We start from the raw sequence: 21,049 nt of genomic DNA, 5'->3' as shown, positions 1-21,049 counted from the left end.
TTTACGGGGGATCCTAAAACTACTTCCTGTATAAACTGTCATTGAAATAACGAAACTGTTTAATTTCTTGTATAAATATAAACATACCTGGTTGCGCTGCGGCTTTCTGCACCGTGTCTTTGACGAGCTGTCGTTTCAGAACCTCAGGCGTGGGACCGTCGTCTTCCTCATCCGAATCGGTCAAGCCGTACTTGCTGAAGTGTTCCACCTGAAAAGAAAACAGTTAAGGTTACACACGTGGTTGCAAGACTGAGAAAAAAGGATTTAAAGTGATTTGATTTGGTGAAGGATTTACCATAGAGGGTCGTGTTCCAACAGTGGAGACTATAATATGACCTGGGCCTCGATTGCGTTACAAATTTTCAACTGCAAGGCTACTTTGACAACAGCTGTTTTGACAAATCCGTATCACGGTGTCGTTTTGACAGCTAGTTGAAACGTTGACGGTACGCAACTGCGTTATTGAGAAAAAGCTGATTTAAAGCTATTTTATCTCACACGCAAGTCAAACGTTTCACGAATATTTGCTGTGTTTTAGTAATTTTAGTTTAAAATAAGGTACCTATTCGGGATTTTAATGGAAGTGCATAAATCCGTTGTCTTTGTTTGCTCATGAACTTTACCGCGATACCAAATTGCACTTCGGCTGGAACGCAAATGGAGCGTAACTGGAATGTACACTGGAGATGAAACGCAAATAAATTGGAGACATTACAAATTAGCGCCCTGATGATGACGACGGTGCTACGTACCCTGAACACCCAGCTGCCGGTTTGAGGGCGATACTCCACAAACTTGGTATCGTGCTTGTCGCACACGCGACGCAGTTTCGCCTCGTACTCCATTAGAAGCAACCTGTGGGAGAGAGACAGATGTAGTTTACAACTTTAGGTCTATCGTATAACTGAGTGAGTGCCTGAGGTCAGTGCTTGTGATAATGTCAGTGAGACTTCACATATGCTTCAAACTTGTGCTCCGTCACGTTATAAAATGGGCCATGAAATGTCTTCTAATAAATCTAAACTAATAAATCAATGGACCATACAATGGCCAGAACTGCCTCATTGAGGTTTTTCGCGATTGAAAAATCCGCCAGATGGCAATACGTAGACGCGAGGTCCAAATGCTGCGTGACTGGTGGATTTTGACATATCTGTCAATGTCATGTCAAAAATAACCAATCATGCAGCATTTGGACCTCGCGTCTACGTATTGCCATCTGGCGGATTTTTCAATCGCGAAAACCCTCATTCGAGCGCTAGTCTGATTCAACCAATAACAATATTATTATGCTATTAAGTGACTACGCTATAGATAGATAGTAGTATAGTCTGGTCTGCGAGCACGTAGAATTTTGTCCAATGACCCCAAGCTACCCATCCTTATCACTCGCGCGTAATTATGTCGTTGTCGCGCTCGCACACTCACTGCGGGCGCCCGTCGCACAGTCGCGACAGCAATATAATTACGCGCGAGCGATAAGGATCTTCATCTTGGGGTCATTGGACAAAATTCTACGTGCTCACAGACCGGACTTTAGTAGTGTGCACTCACCTGTCCGGATCGGTGATGGGTCGCTTCTGTGTCTTGTCACGCGGCCAGACACGGTCCAATGTGACAATTGCACGACGGTTGAGCCCTGATCCCACGGGCGGTTTGTCCGCGTCTTCAGGGTATATTATTACTTCTTTGTTCAGGAAGTGGACTGAAAAGAAGGGTAGTTTTAGATTTGTGTAAGCTAAAATTAAACTCAAGTCTGTGACTGGTTGAAGTATTGAGATGAAACTAATCAATGGTTGAATAGCTTAGAATGATGATATGAATGATGACGAATATTGCTTCACGTTATGTCTTTGTGAATAATAGGTATTTCAACAATATTTTCGGTATTTATCTAAACATTATTTTAATAAACTTATGGGTCTCTTAACAAGGACAGATAACGCTATTTAGCTTAAACACAATGTAATATATGAGGTTAATTCGAATATATGTATTTATCAATTCTTATTAATAGTTTTTCAACTGTCTCAAAATTTAAGAATTAAGAAGTTAGGGAGGAAGTCAGAAAATACGAGTAGGGTGGGTGTACCAGTAACAAACTAAAATTTTAAAAGTATTTTGATATTGTGACTCAATTATTATAACAATCATTGCAAAAAAAAAGAATTAACTACCCTTGTCTATCATAGAATCAAGTAGCTTATTCCAATTTTCTTAATAGCTGTGAGGTTTATTTTTATTTAACAATCAATGTGGAAAGTCGCAATGTGCCTAAGGTTGACCAGATTGTACCAAGTCGTGTTTGTCGCTTATATTTATGACTAATGATTGGTAGAAGTACGGCAGTGCTACCAAACGTAACAAAAGTGGCGGGAAATTCGACAGATTGTTAATATTTTGATGTGAAATTAGAAATGGTGTACTACTGGTTCCTGGTGTGGGACTGGTGCACCCACCCTACATATCAGAATTTCTGTAAGAGATTTGTGTAAATTACTGACCAGATACATGCTTGCTACTCACCGAGTTTGTCCAGGTCCAAGTTAGCCACGTCCATTTCGCATTCGTAGAAAACGTTCCCATAGTTGTGTCGTCCGACCGTGAAGTGTGGCACCACGCACGAGCCGTCTGGCCGCATGTACGCTGAGAAATATTAGGTTTATTTTAGGGACATAACGATACCGATTGTAGTAAATAATCGGTGATACCGATATCGACGAATTGCAGTCGCAATCCTAATCCAAATCGATTTGTCAACTGTCAAATATCAACATGTATTTATTATAAATAAGTGGTATTCTATGTACTGTAACTGTGCCTATTAACGAATAAACAATAAGGTATTTGGCCAAAATATCTACGGTTTTCAATGTTTAAACATTCCCATAAGACCATTTAAACAACATGAAAGTGTAAAAGCATCGATTTAATTATAGCAATCCGGCCTTTGTAGATAAGAAACCAATAATGTTTGATATCGGTTGTATTATATTCGGTGGTGCCGATATATCGGCCTGCCGATTAGTTTATTTATACAAAACAAAAAGAAAGCTTACCAACTACATACAAATGAGTAAAGAATGAAACAAGATTATCTATTTACCAATCTCCCCCTTCTTCTCACAAAAGATATCATAATATCTTGTAAATCTAAATTACAATTTTAAAACATTATGAAAATTCTTCCATTACAATATTACATTATTTCTTATGAACATAGGCGGTACAAAGTTCGCCGCATCAGCTAGTATAATCTTCATATAATATAAAAATGAATAGCAAAATAACTCAACAACGCCTGGCCCTGGACCAATTTTACCAATTCTTTTTTAAAATGTTCGTTGAACTCCAAGGATGGTTTTTAAGGCGAGAAAAATTCGAATAATTTTCGGGAAAATCCCGGGCAAAGCCGCGGGCGGAAAGCTAGTAAATAAATAAATACAAACAACTCACAAATCAACTCGTCCAGCGACGGTATAGTGTAGTAACCAGGGCGCGTCAGTTTGATTCCCGTCGGGTGCGGCGGCATTTCTCGCGGAGGCACGTTCTCTTCTTCCGAAACTGTTGGGAGAAAGAGAATTGGTGAAAAACATAACCCATCTTTGATGCAGTCGGGTAAAAATACATTATCCTACTAAACTGTACCACAAATATTATAAATGTGAATTTTTGAGGGGATGAATTGATGATGAAATTAGGGTTGCCACCTCTAAAATTTGGCGATCAGGCCAAAACGCGCGAAATCCTGTATTTCGGAGCCCAAAATGTGGAAATGGCAACAGATTTTTTTATTTCCCAAGACTTGAAATTTTTAAAGCCGACTGGATAACAAACCCCGCTTGGATGTTTTCCGGACGTCCTCTAAACTAGATTTACACCGATCTTGTCGCGACAAGGAAAAATTTCCGTGCTTTTAAGCGATTTTGTGAAAAATATTATTGGCAGGTAGTTGCTAATTGCTCATAAGATAGGCCCCCTTAATTTAATTTATTGTCCGTGGTGCGTAATCTTTTCTTAAAGGTTTTAAACCTTTGTTTGTCACCTGTCATCCGCTTTGCAATGGAGGGAAGTTGAACCTTAATTTCGAACTCCTCCTATGTTCTTCTGATTAATTTCGTTGCGGGTCCAATGACAGTTTAACTTTCCCCCGGGACAAACTTGACCTTCATTGGTTGGGTTTTTGTGGCGGTCAAGCTGTAGATCCTGGCTACACAGGAGTTGCAGTGGTGGGAACGAGAGGTGGGAATAGTCCCGTCCTCTAAACTAGGACAAACCAGGACGGATGGCAGCCCTAGTTGAAACGAACGAACGAATGAATTTCAACTCTACCGCTATAAACTTAGAGCTTCTAAATCCACTCGGCCGCGCCCCACAATGTTAGGTCTCGGTCGCGCGGGGTGCGGGGAGTGTGGTCCGAGCAATCCGTAAGGCATTACTGTAGTGTGCGTGTGCACTCATGGAGCATTAGCGTGTACCGATAACACTCAAATATTCGCGGGAGAATGGTGGGGCGCGTCCGAGTGGATGAAACGATCTATACGACCAAATTAATTTCAACTTAGAACTCTAACCGTATACGCCTTGAATCTGGTGGGCGATCTTCTCACAGTTGCAGTGTTATACTAAAGCCTGGTCTGTGAGCACGTAGAATTTTGTCCAATGACCCCAAGCTACCCATCCTTATCGTTCGCGCGTAATTATGTTGCTGTCGCGCTCGCACACTCACTGCGGGCGGCCGTCGCACAGTCGCGACAGCAATATACACGCGAGCGATAAGGATGGGTAGCTTGGGGTCATTGGACGAAATTCTACGTGCTCGGCGACCGGATTATACCACTTTAAACTTAGAGCTCATCTAACCGTAAACGCCTTGAATCTGGTGGGCGATCTTCTCACAATTGCAGTGTTGGACGCCGCCGCGGTGGCAACAGAACTGAAGCAGCTCGGATACACCTTGGAGGGGAGGGGGGGAGGGTTAGGAGTGCGGAGTTTACAGATTTAGGGAATTAAAACTAGTCAAACGTTTTTAACAGGACATATGGGACAGGAGGCAAACCAGCAGACGGATCACCTGATGGTAAGTGATTACCGTCGCCCATAGACACCCGCAGACCCAGGGGCGTTACAGGTGCGTTGCCGGCCTTTTTAAGATTTGATCGCACAAGGAAATTGTATGGCAATTGCATAACTAAGTTGGAATAAAAATGTCAATGAGGGATATCGTTTTATGCTTAATAGTTGGCACCACTGGCAAGGACCTTACACTGCAGTGGTGTCACCCTGGTAAGTATAATACCGATCACCAGTTGGCGCCACTGTCTCAGCGACTAGTGACGCCAAGTGGTGAGCGCTAAAACGACAGCCTTTATTGCCAAACGTCTGGACGAAAACGTCTAATTTAAAAGAATTTTTAAGGTGTAAACTCAAATTCGAAGCTGAGGTATGGGATATTTTTAAATGGACATAGGTTTGGGATAATTTTACATGTATCTAAAAAGAAAAATTATAAGTATTAAGTGTTTTATAATCTATACTTACGAGCAAACGTATGGAATCACGCCGTTGTGTTTGGTTTAGAGCCATCTTAAGATCTGAATGAATATGTATGTATCTGTAGTATCAATTTAGAGTATAAAACAAACATTACCTTTAAAAGGGTATAATTTTTATTTACCTTCTATTAGTAATTTAGTTCTTACGATCGCTCAGAACAAGTAGGATGATTCCATACTTTTGCTCGCGAGTGTAGTATAACTTACAAGAGTCCGCTGCGTTGTGTTGCCCACTGCTGGGCGGCGAACGCGAGAGGCCCAGCTCTCGTACTGAGCTCTCGCTTTCCTGCGAGGGTAGCGGCTTGCGGAGCGGCTTCGTCGTCAACCTGGTGGTATACCGTCAGTTATTCATACTATATTCTATGTGCTTCCAACTATAATAATACTTAGTAATCATTAAATAACAATAAATAAATACCTTTGGAAATACACAGTCAAATAAAGTACTACTTTTACATTCAGTAAATACACACAAACTCACAAAAACTTATTATATAATAGTTTATTTATAAAATGAAAGTAATTCTTACCAACTGGCCCGCCTTTCCGATGTTTGTGTGTTTATTTCTTTTTCTGTGAAATTAAAAATAAATATTAGGCGTGATTATGGAGCTCAAATACAAGTTTTTGTTTAATCTATAGAGAAGTAGATTAAAAAGTATAAAACGCTTTTAATATCATTTTTGTAGTAAGTACTGGAGGACACTACTGGGCAATGTGGTTTCGACAGTAGAATAAGTACCAATCCTACTTTTCCCGTGGATGTCGTAATCGACTAAGGGGCAAATATGCGAGCATCAGGCCTCCCCAACCCGTCTGGCCAGGGTGGGGAGTATAGGACAAGTCCTCCATTTGCCTCTAGTACGGATCAGGCTAAACACTTTGGAGCCTTCTCTAGTTGTAATAAGGTTGAGTTTGCAAAAAAATGTGATGTGCTGTCCTTCTGTACAGAGAGGGTCGTGCATATACAATGGAGACTAAATGACCTGATGATGGACAGAGTTACCTAGACTAGGGTAGAGGCGCGGCGTGGGCTCCTCTATCGGCTTCTCTTTCTCACTCCACGACACTTTAGACCCGCTCAGCCAACTGCCATTCTTGTCAGCGCTCGTGTCCGCGCCTGAAAGGACGAATGGTATATGAAAATGCACAGTATACGTATTATTTATGCAGCTTTAAGGTGGTTATCACACTGCGCCGCGGTCCGCGTGATTTCATATAAAAAATCCCGCGCGCGGACGCGTTATCAGTGTGAAGTGCCGCGCGTGTTTTCTATACAAACTGAGGTACTTGCATACAATGATTAAATCTGTCGTCCCGCGCTCCGCGGCGGAGCGCGGCGCAGTGTGATAACCGCCTTTAACTCATACCATAATTTAATCCGTGTTTACATATCATAAGGTTGAAAAACCATTTAATACTTTGCGTTGCACTAACTTAACAGTAACTATAACCGTTACCGGTGTTTTTCGTATAAAAGATAAAAATGTTTGGAATGTTTAACCACAGAATAATAATAAGTACTACGTACAGAAGTTTTTCTTCGCGAAGGTATTCAAAAAAATGTATGCTCAATGTCATCAACAATATGGTGTAATTTAGCTTGTCTTAAGAGTCGAGCACCGTTTTGTTGACATACGTCAGTGATCGGTACTGTCTTGATGCCATAGGGCTGACTGCTACAAGAAGCTACTGTGTCGCCATCTAGCGCACCACACTTGCATTCACTGCTCTTCGCGGCAACGCGCAGCTACATGCGGCCGCCAGTTATATAGTGTAAGAGCTAGCACCTAAATATTTTATAACACACATAACTGTGACAATTTATTTCACGTGGGCGAAGCCAAAAAGCTAGTAAGAAATAAAAATTCAATTCAGTAGGTATTTCAAACCAAATTTTATTACATAAACAAACATTATACTAATTTCATTATGGGCCCTTAGTATGTGAAAACTGCAATTGACGATATTTCGCACTGTTTTCAATATTATGTATTACAGAACGTATGTGTGATGGGATGATATTTTCGAAAACACTATTAGAAAAAAATTTTCTCGAAAAAAAAACATTACCTCTGGATTTTTTTATAAAAGTTTAATATGACCGTGTTTTACAATAAAATTCCTATAAAATCACAAAGGTATCATGTTTGCCTCTTTGATTTCCTGGCTGTTTTAGATTTCAAAAACCTAAATATATTAATTTATTAACTTTCTGATAAAAAATGTGAATGGCTCTTACGATGTCCCCCCCTTAAATCAAAATGTCTTTATTTGGTCTATATGCCCATCATCACTACGTAATAATTATAAAAAAAAGTCGCTTTCCTGTCTGTCTGTCCCTATGTCTACTATACCTAAGTAGCATCGCATACGAAATGAAAACATAGAACGTTTTTGTGCACTTTTTAAAATGAGTTAACCAAGTATATGGCTATTAGACTTGCACACGTCCGTCCGTTTTTTGTAGGATTAATATAATTAAGTAACATTTATTTTTTGCATTCGGCTCTTGGTCTAACCCAAACGAAACACGAACAACTAATGAACTAACAATGAACAAAGTTGATAAATTAGTAATATGTAAATAATGAATTTGTTTTACGAGCTGTCCCGGCGTACTTCGTACCGCAAATTAATATAAAGTTGTTTAAGTGATTTATAAAATCGCAATATTATTTTTTGAAAGTAGGGTCATTGTGCTGGTTTTCTATCTAACTTCGGTTTTCGTCCATTTCACTGAGCTGCCATAAACACATGCGTAAAATTTGAATACAAAGTATTGTATTCACAGAAGGCAGTAGCCATCCCGCGCTAGTTTTGTTGCAATCTATAATGCCTAAGCAACAGTTCTACCTAAATGAAAATGTAATTTAAAAAGTAGTGAGTTCCAAAAAATTACGTAAATGCGCGGCCATACACCGGTCACCGGTACATTGCAGAAATCATCGCGCTAGAAAAAAAACGTGCTGACAGGAAAAGTTTTTGGCACGTATGTCTAATTGATAGCATTATAAACACAATTTTAAGTGTTTATTAAACTTCTTCATACAAAATTAAATCTTAGATGACTAAGGGTCATTTTTTTAAAGCATAGCTCAGGTCATATAGCAGGCAAATCAACTCGGAAAGGGATCAACAACGTATCGCCTTTTGTGACATGGAGGTAATGGTGGAGAGGAAATATAGATCTATACAAAAATTCGACAAATTAATGACAAACAGCTGTTTATCTCTTTGTGACGCGCCCCGCGACGCATCGACAGCCCTAGCACCGAGCACGGAGATTTTGACAACCCTACGGCTGCGCGGCCGCACGCCGCACGGACCGAGCTAATATAAGAGACGGCGGCGACCGCGGGCGCCTAGCCCCCATCCCTTCTGCCCCCAGGCAGAACAATGCTACCCGCAACTTTGCGGTAGCAAGTGAGGCTCCTAGTCTCCGCCCCAACAGGCCCAATGCTTGGGCTAGGCCCCTGGCCTACACCCAGGCTGCCAGCCTAACTCCCGCACCCGCCCAGGCAGCTGTGGTCCCACCCGCGCCCCAGCAGGCTCCTCAACCCCACCCAGCCCCTAAGGCTTCGCTAAAGGCACCTACCTACCAGGCGCCCACACCTAGCCCCCCTGCCCCTAAGGCACCGGCCCACAAAATCCCGGCCCCTCAGGCCAAGCCCCAGCCGTCACATTCACCTGCGGCTGACATTAAACTGGTCAGAGACTTCTTTGGCCAAATTAATGTCGGCGAGATGTTTGTGATCGCCGCAAAACTGCGCGCGACTAATGGCGAAGGCAACATCATGGACAGGTTATCTATCCTCGCCGAACACGTAGACTTTTGCTACGCTATCTCCTCTTTCCACGCTCCGTAATGGCTAATCCCACCGCTAGGATCAAACCCCGGTCAATCACCTTAGCTTTTTTCAACGCTAACGGTCTAAGACAGCAGAAGGACGAGGTTACTCAGTTCCTTACCGACCACCAGGTCGACATCTTTCTGGTTCAAGAGACCCTCCTAACACCCTCTATTCGCAATCCTAGGATAGCGAACTACAATATCATTAGACACGATAGGCCCACACGTGGCGGCGGCACGCTTATTTATTATAAGCGTTCTCTGCACTGTGCTTTAGTCGATCCCCCTTCTCTCTCTAACCTAGAAGTCTCACTCTGTCGGCTAGCCATGACTGGACACGAGCCCATTCTCATCGGCTCGGTTTACCTCTCCCCGAACAAGACTCCCCTAAGGAGCGACTTTGAGGCCCTGTTTGCTATGAATAGTGCAGTCATTCTTGGCGGCGACTTTAATAGCAAACACACTCATTGGGGTTGCGTAACATCCACTGCCAACGGCATGATGCTAAGCGAACTCTCTGAGGAACTCATTTTTGACATCTTAGTCCCTATGACGCCCACTCACTATCCTTACAATGTCGAGCATCGGCCCGACATTCTTGACATGGCAATTCTAAAGAATATAGGCCTCCGCCTACACTCTATAGAAACCATGCACGCGCTCACTTCTGACCATCGCCCGGTCGTACTCCAATTAGGCTCTCCTGAGTCTACACCCACTATGAAGACAGTTGTGGACTGGGACAAACTCAAGGTAAAACTTGGGAACTGTCAGAGCCCACAACTGTCCTCAATCCCTGACGATATAGTTTCGCCTCACGAAACTATTCACGCGATCGATGCCCTCACTAGTCACATCTCGGTCGCCATCGGCGACTCGTCTAGGCAAGTGCCTGCGATGGCTAACCACCGTCTCAGGCTGCCGGACGACGCGCGAGAGCTATTGAGGGCAAAGAACGCAGCCACTCGCGATTATGACGCTTATCCAACCGAGGAAAACAGAGCCCGCCTACGTTCCTTACAGCGCGCTGTCAAGGCTCGTATCGCGGAACTCCGTAACAATCAGTGGGATGATCTACTTAAAGAAATCTCGCCATCTCACCAAGCCTATTGGAAGTTGACGAGAGCCTTTAAGTCCGACACCGTAGCGTCCACGCCACCGCTTTTACGTCCCGATCAAACGCTTGCGTTTGACGACGACGCCAAAGCCGAATGTCTAGCCGACAGTCTAGAAGCACAGTGCTCCCCCAGTACCCTCCCAGTAGACTCTGCCCACCTCCGCATGGTGGACAGCGAAGTCGAACGTAGAGCCGCCCTCCCTCCGACCACAACCCTAGACCCGACCAACGTCGACGAGGTGCGAACGATAATCAAAGGTTTCCGTCCCAACAAAGCCCCCGGCCCGGACCGTATCTCTAATAGAGTCTTACGCGCCCTGCCCGCCCCCCTAGTATACCTCTTGGTTGCTATTTTCAACGCGGCCATGTCTCACTGCATCTTTCCCGACGCGTGGAAAGAGGCAGAAGTCATTGGCATCCCGAAGCCCGGTAAGAAACTGGCTGACCCCACAAGCTACAGACCCATCAGTCTCTTAAAGACCATGGGTAAGTTATACGAACGTATAATTGTTTCTCGATTAAGAGATTATGTTTTTTCTAATAATCTCTTAATAAACGAACAGTTTGGCTTCCGCGCCTCACATTCCTGCGTACAGCAGGTGCACCGCTTAACGGAGCACATACTTAGCGGCCTCACTGCTAAGCCACCCGTAGGGACAGGAGTGCTATTCTTCGACGTAGCGAAGGCATTCGATAAAGTCTGGCACAATGGTTTGATTTACAAGCTTTACGAACTCGGTGTGCCGGACAGTCTCGTGCACATCTTACGTGACTTTTTATCGAATCGCACCTTTCGTTACCGAGTAGATGGCTCCCTCTCCTCCCCCCGCCCCATAAGAGCCGGAGTCCCCCAGGGCTCCGTGCTCTCGCCCATCCTCTTTTCATTGTACGTCAATGACATCCCCAAATATCCGAATACGGATTTAGCCCTGTTTGCGGACGACACCGCACTCTACAAGTCCGGACGTAATCGGAATTACGTCATCTTGGCGCTCCAACGCGCAGTCACACAATTAGGCGAATGGTTCAGGAAGTGGCGTATCGAGGTAAATCCCGAAAAAAGTGCAGCAGTGTACTTTTCTAGGGCTTTGTCTGCGAAACGTCCTCCGGTTAGCACTCGTCCTAATGTCCCCACCCATCTCACCTTATTTGACCAAACTATTCCTTGGAAAAGTGAGGCCAAATACTTAGGTGTCACTCTCGACCAGAGATTATCGTTCGCTCCGCACCTCAGACGCGTCTTGAGCCGTGCGAACCACTACATCCACCGACTCTACCACCTAGTTGGAAGGAAAAGTAAATTGTCACTTAGAAATAAGTTGACAATTTACAAAACCTGCATCCGTCCAGTGTTGACTTACGCCAGTCCGGTGTTTGCTCACACTTCCTGCACAGACCTTAAGAAATTCCAGACCCTCCAAAACAAATTCTTACGCCGAGCCGCGGATGCCCCGTGGTTCGTGCGTAATACGAATCTCCATAGAGATTTCGAGATCCCATCGATCGATCACTTTATGAAAGAAGCCTCTCGCCGCTACTTTGATAAAGCGATCAACCACAAGAACCCTCTTATCGTTAGCGCCGCCACGTATACACCCCAGAAAGATGTCGCTGCCCAATACCGACGACCTAGGCATGTCCTAGACGACCCGGACGATCCTATTACCGAATTTCTGAACACAGACATCACTGCCTTAAGCACGCCAACTACTCCACAACACAGTAGCTCGTTACACCGTACTCGCCGGCGAGTACGAGGCCCTGCTTTCCATTTCGGACGGTACAGACATGTACCGGGCCGGTTCTCCCCTATCCGTCCCCCGGACACGGCCTGAGCCGAGGTCCGAGCCTACCGTGGCGCCCTCAGGCCGCGTCCGTAGTCCCCCTCGATCGGGCCCACTAGAGTGAGCCCGCCGTAGGCTGGACTTTGGTCCAACACCGCGGTGGGCAACCCTCTAGTTGGGTTCGCCACTGATCGGGCGCCTTATGCGCTCGATACGGCCCGATCGCGAACGTCGGTCTGCGACCGACGCGGACGAGCCTGGGCTTCGCTTCGCGAAGCCCACACTCGGCCTCATCGGCACGCGCACCGACGATCGCCAAACGGCTAGAGTACCTTCTGTACTCGCCACTCTGCCCGGTGAAGCTGGAAAAGCTCCTCAAGCTACCAGCGCGCGTCCCTTCAAAAAAAAAAAAAAAAAAAAAAAAAAAAAAAGGGCGCCTAGCATTCGCTCGGGAGCCATTGTAACAGCCAGACGTTCGCGCGCGCGTCTATCATTCCCTCGGCTGCATTGCAAAGAGTCCCTAGCGAATAGCTATCCACATTGTTCCCTACTAACCCTAACTGTTCGACTCTGGCTTGATCCGATACCTCGTCATTAATCCGCGGCTTGCCATAAAGCGTCGTGTCGAGACGTTCTATCGTTGATAGCCAACCGGTTCTCGTCCTTACCGAGTAGTGCATGAGATACTCATCCCGAACCTGCGGTAGCAATCCTGCTGCCACCCTTCCTGAACTTCACACCCCCTCGCCCCGTAGGTCCAACGCCTTTCCCCAGTGGTCGCGCTCACTATTGAGGCTTCGGTCTCTGGCTCGAGCTAATCGGACCACATCCTACCCCCCTAGTTATAAGTATCCAGACTAACACTCGATAAACCTCGCACAGGGCGCCGCCCCTCTCGCGGATACGAAAGCTAGCTAACGGGACGCGAACCGGGCGCGTCGTTATCCCTCTTGTTGTAATTAGTAAATTGTGATATAACTTGTAAAGTACTTGTAAACTTGCTCATTATTAAACGATAGTGATTTAGAGTCAGTGAAACTAGAATAAGTAAACTATTGTGGAACCTAGATTATAAAGTGCCATTGTGTTATTGATTGTGCGTTTCCTTGGTCAAATATCCCTGTAGGCATCCTGGATAGGTACACATCCCTCATCGCAGAAGGCGAACTGGGACTTAGTACTAAACAGCGGGGTGTCAGACTGAGCTAGCTAAGACGCCCCGTTGCATCTTTCTAACTTACCCCTGGTGATGTATAAAAAAAAGAAATAGATAATGTTTGGTCAGTACTCATTCTGGCAACATTTTCATGTGACGTCACTAACTACCTGACTTGTGCCGAGTAGGTACCTACATACAAGATTGAAGAAAACAACATATTTATAGGCAATCAGCTGACAACTACACGCACACACACACACACACACACACACACACAAATACCTGTCAGCTGATTGCCTATATTGCGGCCATGTTGTTTTCTTAAATCGTGTATGTATTTATAATGCGTGTAAGTGTGTGCGTAATGTACCGAGTACGTTTATTTTAAAATTACGCCAAGTCCATGAGACATTGATATACGTCAGTGTTTTGCGAGCTGTCATTGCCCTTCGCGCGCTGTCATCGGCGAGGCAAGGCGTTTACGTTACGGTGCGGATTGTGTGTGCGTTGCAGTATGGACTTTAGTTGACTGCCTTTATGAGCACTCGAACGACATAAAATAATATGATACATTTATGTAAGGGTATTTTAAGATCACAAAGTTGGCAACTCCGATAGTTGGACGAAAACCAGCGCAAAGACCCTATCCTGTTTGACACCTATAATAATTGACAATAGCTGGCTCGGCGAACTTCGGCAAACTAATGTGTGACGTGAAGTGCCAAATCGCGGAAAATGTCGGAAGAAATAATGAATTTGCATGAATTATCATGAATAATAATAACCACTTATTTACCTCTCAGTGTCTTTATGCAACTTAAAAAAAGTACATTGTGTGTTTTTATTATTATTTAGGCAGTTAAATACTGCACAGTATTTTTTACACAGTATTTTTTTATTTTTTTCCATAATACAAGAGTACGCGTGCGTGTGTCAATGCTCGCTCGTATCTCGTATGTGACGCCTTGTCGAATCGCCTCCTGTAGGTGGGCTATCGTGCGTGTTTTGTTTTCGATGTGAACTCGCGGAGATGAACAGGCCTGGTTTAACTGCCTAGCTCGCATCAATTTTTATGACTATGTATATTTTAAAGACTGTAAACCCTTGAAAAGGATGCTGACAATAGTGACAATTTCTTGCGCTTGTTAAGGCGTTACACCTCAACTTTTAAGTCACTTCTGTCAGAGCGTCACATATTAAGAATATTAACTTAAATTAACAAAAATAATTCATTTATTCATTGCATCATGGTTGTTAAATTGTAGGTGTCTTAGAGCTAAACATGTACCCTGTTTGGACATTGCAACGTCAACGCATCGACCCAAAGTGAGTTGAAGCCTTGGCTTCCGACAGTAAGAATCTCCACCCTGGTCTATTCTGCGCCACTACGGACTAATTCACGCGACACAGCGGTACAGAACAGAAATATCAAAACAGCTGATGTTCGTCCGTCGTCCAGTTGCGTTGCAGTTAAAAAAAATTAGCGCAATCGGGGCCCTGGCTACACAGGAGTTGCAGGTGGGAACGAGAGGTGGGAATAGTCCCGTATATGTGTGATAGTGTAGGACATGAGTGCGAAACGGAACGTAAGGATGTGTGAAAGAGAAGGAAGAGTGTGTGAGTGTGACGTACGACGACGTGTAGACGAACGACGATTGTTTTTAATTACTATTTTTATTATTTTATTGGGAATTAGAACTGCATTTCAATTCCTACAAATTGGGGGCTCATGTATAGGATATATCTGCTGATATAAAGAAACAACACTCACTGTTGTCGTTGAAGTTAACGGCGCGCTTCGCCCTGTCCACTTGTTCGTGTCGCGGCGCGTCGGGCAAGTCTTTGGGCTCGCTGTGAGAGCCGTTCACTTGTGGCGCCGGCGGCGGCTCCTCAGTAGATCTAAGGGTTAAAAAAATAATTTAAAAAGTATTTCATCATCATCATCATCTATGGCCTAATTCACGTATTTTGACACAGTCAAAATCTCGTTGACGTTTAGAAGTCGTCCTATTGAAAAACAGTTCTAAATCCGTATTCACAAGGGTCTTTTGGATAGAACTCGATAAGATCGCAACTCAGCGATTTGTTGTCGTTGAATTTTTGTTACGTGAATAAGGCTACAGGTTATTTTAGTCCCAATCAGGGCATGACAACTACTACTAGCAATTTGTGATCATCATCATCATTTCAGCCATAGGACGTCCACTGCTGAACATAGGCCTCCCCCAATGCTTTCCATTTTGATCGATTACTAGCAATTTGTGATGTAGACCACTTTATAAATATAAATAAAAAATAATGGAAAAAAAAGATATTTCCAAACAAGCTTTTAATGCGCTAAAAAGAATAAAACGAGCTCAAAAGGCTCGTGTTATTTTATTGCAGAGCTCCTATAGCTACCTTCCAGCTCCATCATCAGATCAGCTCCATGTCATCATAATATTGCATTGTCATCTGACTTACATATCCATGCAAAATTTCAGCTCAATTGGAAACCGGGAAGTGGGTAAGTTTTAAGTTGCAAGATTTGCCTACACTAGACATGTGAAAGTAAATAAAAGCTTGTAAAATTAATATAGAATAATATTTTAAGCAAGGTGAGCGAAAAAATAACGTAATACTTTATTTTTAAAACATATGGGAAATTGGTTTTTGATGCAGAAAATGGTATATGTCACCGTAAAATTGGGAATTCAGTCAGATTATAATCTGACGTAGTTAGTTTACAATCTCACGGAGTTCACAATTTGACGTTGACATAATATCAATTGTCTGGTTGAGATAACTGTGGACCTTGAGATTTATCCATCATTGGATTACCTTAAACTGGAGTGTCAGGCATTTCCGCACATTCTCTCACCTGTTCATCCAAGGAATATTGTCAACCTACACTAAATACTAATACACAACATACTCTCACCTGTTATCTACACTAATATTATAAAAAGGAAAACTTTGTTTGTTTGGTTGTAATGAATAGGCTCAAAAACTACTGGACCGTTTTTAAAAAGTCTTTCACCATTCGAAAGCTACATTATAGTTCCAAAATAGTGAACTGTCCTATGCATGACATTGACAGTGGGGCGCCACCGTCAATACCGGATCGCTGTTTCCGATTTTTGCCATGTTGGAAACCATAAAGTTGAACGATGGTAGCGCCCCCCTGTCATTGAGTTTGGTGGGACAGTTCAGCGTGGGTCATCTATATCCACGAGTAACATAGGCTACATTTTATTTTGGAAAAAAATAGGGTTCCGTAAAATATGTAGATAATGTAGTCCACGCGCGCGAAGCCGCGGGCGGAAAGCTAGTTCTGGTATATATGGAATAAGGAAACTGCTTTAGGTTTATTATCTCACCTGTTGGTCTGGTCCCTGGTCTGGCTGTGGTCCGCCAGACTATGGTCTCTGCTCTGGTAGTCCCCTTGGGAATTACTCGGTTGTAGCACAAGTCGCTTTCTGCTCGGCTTCAAACTGAGCTTGTCTTCTGGACATCATTATCATCATCATTTCAGCCACAGGACGTCCACTGAACATAGGCCTCCCCCAATGACTTCCACATTGCCCGGTTGGTAGCGGCCTGCATCCAGCGCCTTCCTGCTACCTTTATGAGGTCGTCGGTCCACCTAAAAGCTGAAATACCTGTTGGTCTGGTCTCTAGTCTGGCTGTGGTCCGCCAAACTATGGTCTCTGCTCTGGTAGTCCCCTTGGGAGTTGCTCGGTCGTAATACAAGTCGTTTTCTGCTCGGCTTCAGACTGAGCTTGTCTTCTAGGCTCGCGTCCGATTCTTCTAGCCCGTCGAATAGGGACTTCTGTTGGAGAATTTTTATCGTTTAGTATACAAAAATATTCGTTTATGAAACTGTGTGCTTAGTGCGAGTTTACGTTAAACGTCATCGCTAGCGACTGGATAAAAAAATCGCATGAAAACACGTGTAAATTAAATTATTTAGTGCGATGGCCAAGTCAATATATTTATGTAAAACGTTAAAGATTTCCTGGCCTGGACTTGGTATTACATGGATCTCACAACTTTTTACCGTAGAACAACTGAGTTGCGAGACTTGGTTTTTTTGACAAGTATTGTTTTTGATGGGATCTCATTTCTTTTTGTATTTTATAGACAGCAGTTATGTATCTAGAAAACTGGACCAAAATTGAAAAATTTTACTCGACTTGGCGGTTGCACTACCGTGCCCCCAAATCTCATTTCTTTTTGTATTTTGTAGACAGCAGTTATGTATCTAGAAAACTGGACCGAAATTGAAAAATTTTACTCGACTTGGCGGTTGCACTACCGTGCCCCCAAATATTTTAGTTTTTCCTTGATTCATACACCAAACACTACTTATATTCCAAATTTGAAGCTTCTAGGTCTGCTAGAAGTGCCTTAGAATTTTGATGATCGGTGAGTCAGTCAGTGAGTCAGTCAGTGAGTGACAAAATTAAGTAACTTTGACCCGTTATAATTCTTAAACTACTGGTTCAAATTGAATGAAATTTTAAATATACCGTGTCTTTACAATGCCTGCATAGCTAATGAAAATTCAGCCTTCTAGTTTTATCCACAACGAAGTTACAGGCGGTCGAAAATGGCCTGAATTGCTTCGAGAAAAGGATGGTACGGCCGTGCCGCTTTTTTGCTCGACTTGGTGGGGGCACTGCCGTGCCCCCAGATGACATGTATGACAGACACTTCAACTCAAGAACTAAAATATTTATAGATTCGCCGCCTGCGACTTCGTACGCGTGGATCCCTTTTTACCCCTTTAGGGGTGGTTTCGTAAAATCCGTTCTTAGTGAGCACCTACGTTCTAAAAGGAACCCCCATACAAAATTTGAGACTCCTAGCACTTGTAGTTTCTGAGATTTCGTGATGAGTGAGTGAGTCAGTGACCTTTAACTTTTATAAATATAGATTTTGACGTACTCGCTAGCGACGATGTTTAATATAAACTCGCATTAAGCACACTGATCTAAGGGATATTAGACAAGCCATTAGTATTAGGCGGGTTTTAGAATCGCGCTGACCGTCTCATATCTGTCAATGTCATGTCAAAATCCACCAATCATGCAGCATTTGGACCTCCCGTCTACGTATTGCCATCTGGCGGATTTTTCAATCGCGAAAACCCTCATTGAAGGGAACGTTCCTGAGTGACGCTGATCGCTCGGCGCCGACGCTTCATACATTTCGGCTGTCAGCGCTAACGGTCAGCGTGACACTAAAACCAGCCTTAATAGTCGGTATTCCTTAAAATCATCACTTCCAGCAATGTAGATTGAAGTTCAAATGAAAATCTACTACTGTTTGAGGTACCATAAGTATTATTAAAAGACTTGTTGTTTACAATAGGAGGCAATAAGAGGTAGATGGATTGAGAGCTCTACCGGTAGTTGGATTGAGGTCTATTGCTAAAGCACGGTCTGTGAGCACGTAGAATTTTGTCCAATGACCCCAAGCTACCCATCCTTATCGCTCGCGCGTAATTATATTGCTGTCGCGCTCGCACACTCACTGGGGGCGCCCGTCGCACAGTCGCGACAGCAATATAATTACTCGCGAGCGATAAGGATGGGTAGCTTGGGGTTATTGGACAAAATTCTACGTGCTCACAGACCAGATTATAACAAAGACAATAAATTATTATCTTATTTTTTTTTATGTGACAGGAGATTACCGTCGCCCATAGACACCCGCAGACCCAGGGGCGTTACAGGTGCGTTGCCTTATCTTATCTTAAAGTCGAGTTTACCTTGTCGGTAGGCAGGGCGGCTCGTGGATGGAGCTTCAGTCGAGCGCCGGGCGAAGTGACTTTGTACCCGCTGTTGTCTAGCACAGCTTTAACTGCCGCTGGGTTTGTGGGCTTTAGCACGTCCTCTGCTGTTGTTGCTGAAAGCAAAAAGGTTGCTTTAAATTACTTAAATACAATCCAATTTTATTTGTTACTACAAAAACTTTAAGGGGTACTTGTGCATATTCAATAAAACAAAAAAATACAGAGAAAGGACACCTAAGCTCAAAAATAAAGGGTCGTGACGTCACTGCGGCTCCAAAAGTGTAGCACGGCATGACGTAACGCGGAACTCAACGCACCATAGCTTCGTAATTACTCATTTGATTGACAAATAAAAATGTAGGTTTGTGTCCAATGTTTTCAATGTTTTTTGATAATATAATTTCTGGACTAAGGCTGGGTTGCACCATCTTACTTTAACTTTGAGAAACGTCAAAAATCTGCCAAACTCCGTACAAAAAACATCGGCTATCGTTATAGTTACGGTCAAAGCTGGGTGGTGCAACTCAGCCTAAATGTTTTTTAAGAAACGAAACTATTGTATTTGAACGACATCTATGTAATCGGCTTAAAAGCAATAGACAATTTGACACCATTCCCCAAAAATTCGAAATCAAAACTTTTCTAAAAAGACACTTCATTATGGTCTTAAAAACTTAATTAATTTTAAATTACCTGTAAATTACGATTTTTGATCGCCACTTGCTTGTAGTGCCATACAAAATCTATGGGAGAGTTTCGTTTTGAGAGTTTTAAAAAGTACGTCAATGAGGGTTTTCGCGAATGAAAAATCCGCCAGATGGCAATACGTAGACGCGAGGTCCAAATGCTGCATGATTGGTTATTTTTGACATGACATTGACAGATGTGTCAAAATCCACCAATCACGCAGCAGTCAGACCCCACATCCTCGTCCCGCCATCTAGCGGATCTTTCATTCGCGAAAGCCCTCATTGATTGGAGGTGTCATCGTGTCTGTACTCACAGCTCTCGGGCAGTAAGTGCTTGAACAGCGGCTCGTCGCCGTAGGGCCGGGCCGCTAACGACAATATCTGCGCGTGCACGTCGTTTGTGGCTGATGCTCCGGATAGGCTGTTGCTGAAAACAATATGACACAGGTTAGTATAAAATACAGGGTTCGAAAATATCCGATATTTATTATAAATATCAAAATATCGGATATTTATGATATATATCCGATATATATCAACTTTGATATATATCAATTTTGTATGAAAGCCATAGTACTATTTTATTGTATTATTCATGAATACTATTGCATATGTGTTACATAAACATGTTTTAATGATTTTAAACCTTAAAATCAGACAAATAAAGCAAAAACATAAAACACTCTTTTAAAAACGGCAAAATCAACTAAAAATATAAAAATCTTATGTCAAAAAGTACAAATACAGTAACAAATTTTAAAAGTTGATATATATCATCAAAACCGGCTTGATATATATCCGATATATATCTTGATATATATCCCTTGATATATATCCTCGAACCCTGATAAAATACTACCTGTAGGCCTATGAAGCACGCCGCGATAAGCAGTTATCACACCATTTATCGATTTTGCCCATACATTTTGACGTCGATAACAGTATATCACGGCGCGCATCCTAGCCCGGCTGATATAGATCTATCATAATGAGGGCTATCGTTTTAGCGTTCACCAGTTAGCGCCACTGTAGAGTAAGGTCATGTCACTTGCTAGTAGCGAAGACAGTGGCACCAACTGGTGAGCGCTAAAGTGGTAGGAGGACTATCGTAGT

General features: G+C 43.2%; 1 protein-coding gene across 1 annotated transcript in view; it reads right to left on the bottom strand.

Annotated features, from left to right (window-relative positions):
- The window catches only part of LOC135085176 (nuclear pore complex protein Nup98-Nup96), a 42,273-nt gene that overhangs the window by 11,203 nt on the left and 10,021 nt on the right, over window positions 1-21,049 (bottom strand). Inside the window, exons 11-22 of the mRNA XM_063979929.1 lie at window positions 20,251-20,363; window positions 19,224-19,360; window positions 17,110-17,279; window positions 15,240-15,367; window positions 6,562-6,675; window positions 6,086-6,128; window positions 5,763-5,881; window positions 3,457-3,564; window positions 2,527-2,646; window positions 1,555-1,705; window positions 753-855; window positions 88-208 (exon numbers count right to left, since the gene is read on the bottom strand). Of these exons, the coding sequence (XP_063835999.1) occupies window positions 88-208; window positions 753-855; window positions 1,555-1,705; window positions 2,527-2,646; window positions 3,457-3,564; window positions 5,763-5,881; window positions 6,086-6,128; window positions 6,562-6,675; window positions 15,240-15,367; window positions 17,110-17,279; window positions 19,224-19,360; window positions 20,251-20,363 (1,427 nt within the window). The remainder of the gene's footprint in view (window positions 1-87; window positions 209-752; window positions 856-1,554; window positions 1,706-2,526; window positions 2,647-3,456; window positions 3,565-5,762; window positions 5,882-6,085; window positions 6,129-6,561; window positions 6,676-15,239; window positions 15,368-17,109; window positions 17,280-19,223; window positions 19,361-20,250; window positions 20,364-21,049) is intronic.

This window comes from Ostrinia nubilalis, chromosome 28 (assembly GCF_963855985.1).
Source record: "Ostrinia nubilalis chromosome 28, ilOstNubi1.1, whole genome shotgun sequence".
NCBI lineage: Eukaryota > Metazoa > Arthropoda > Insecta > Lepidoptera > Crambidae > Ostrinia > Ostrinia nubilalis.
This window is presented reverse-complemented; position numbering and strand designations above follow the sequence as displayed.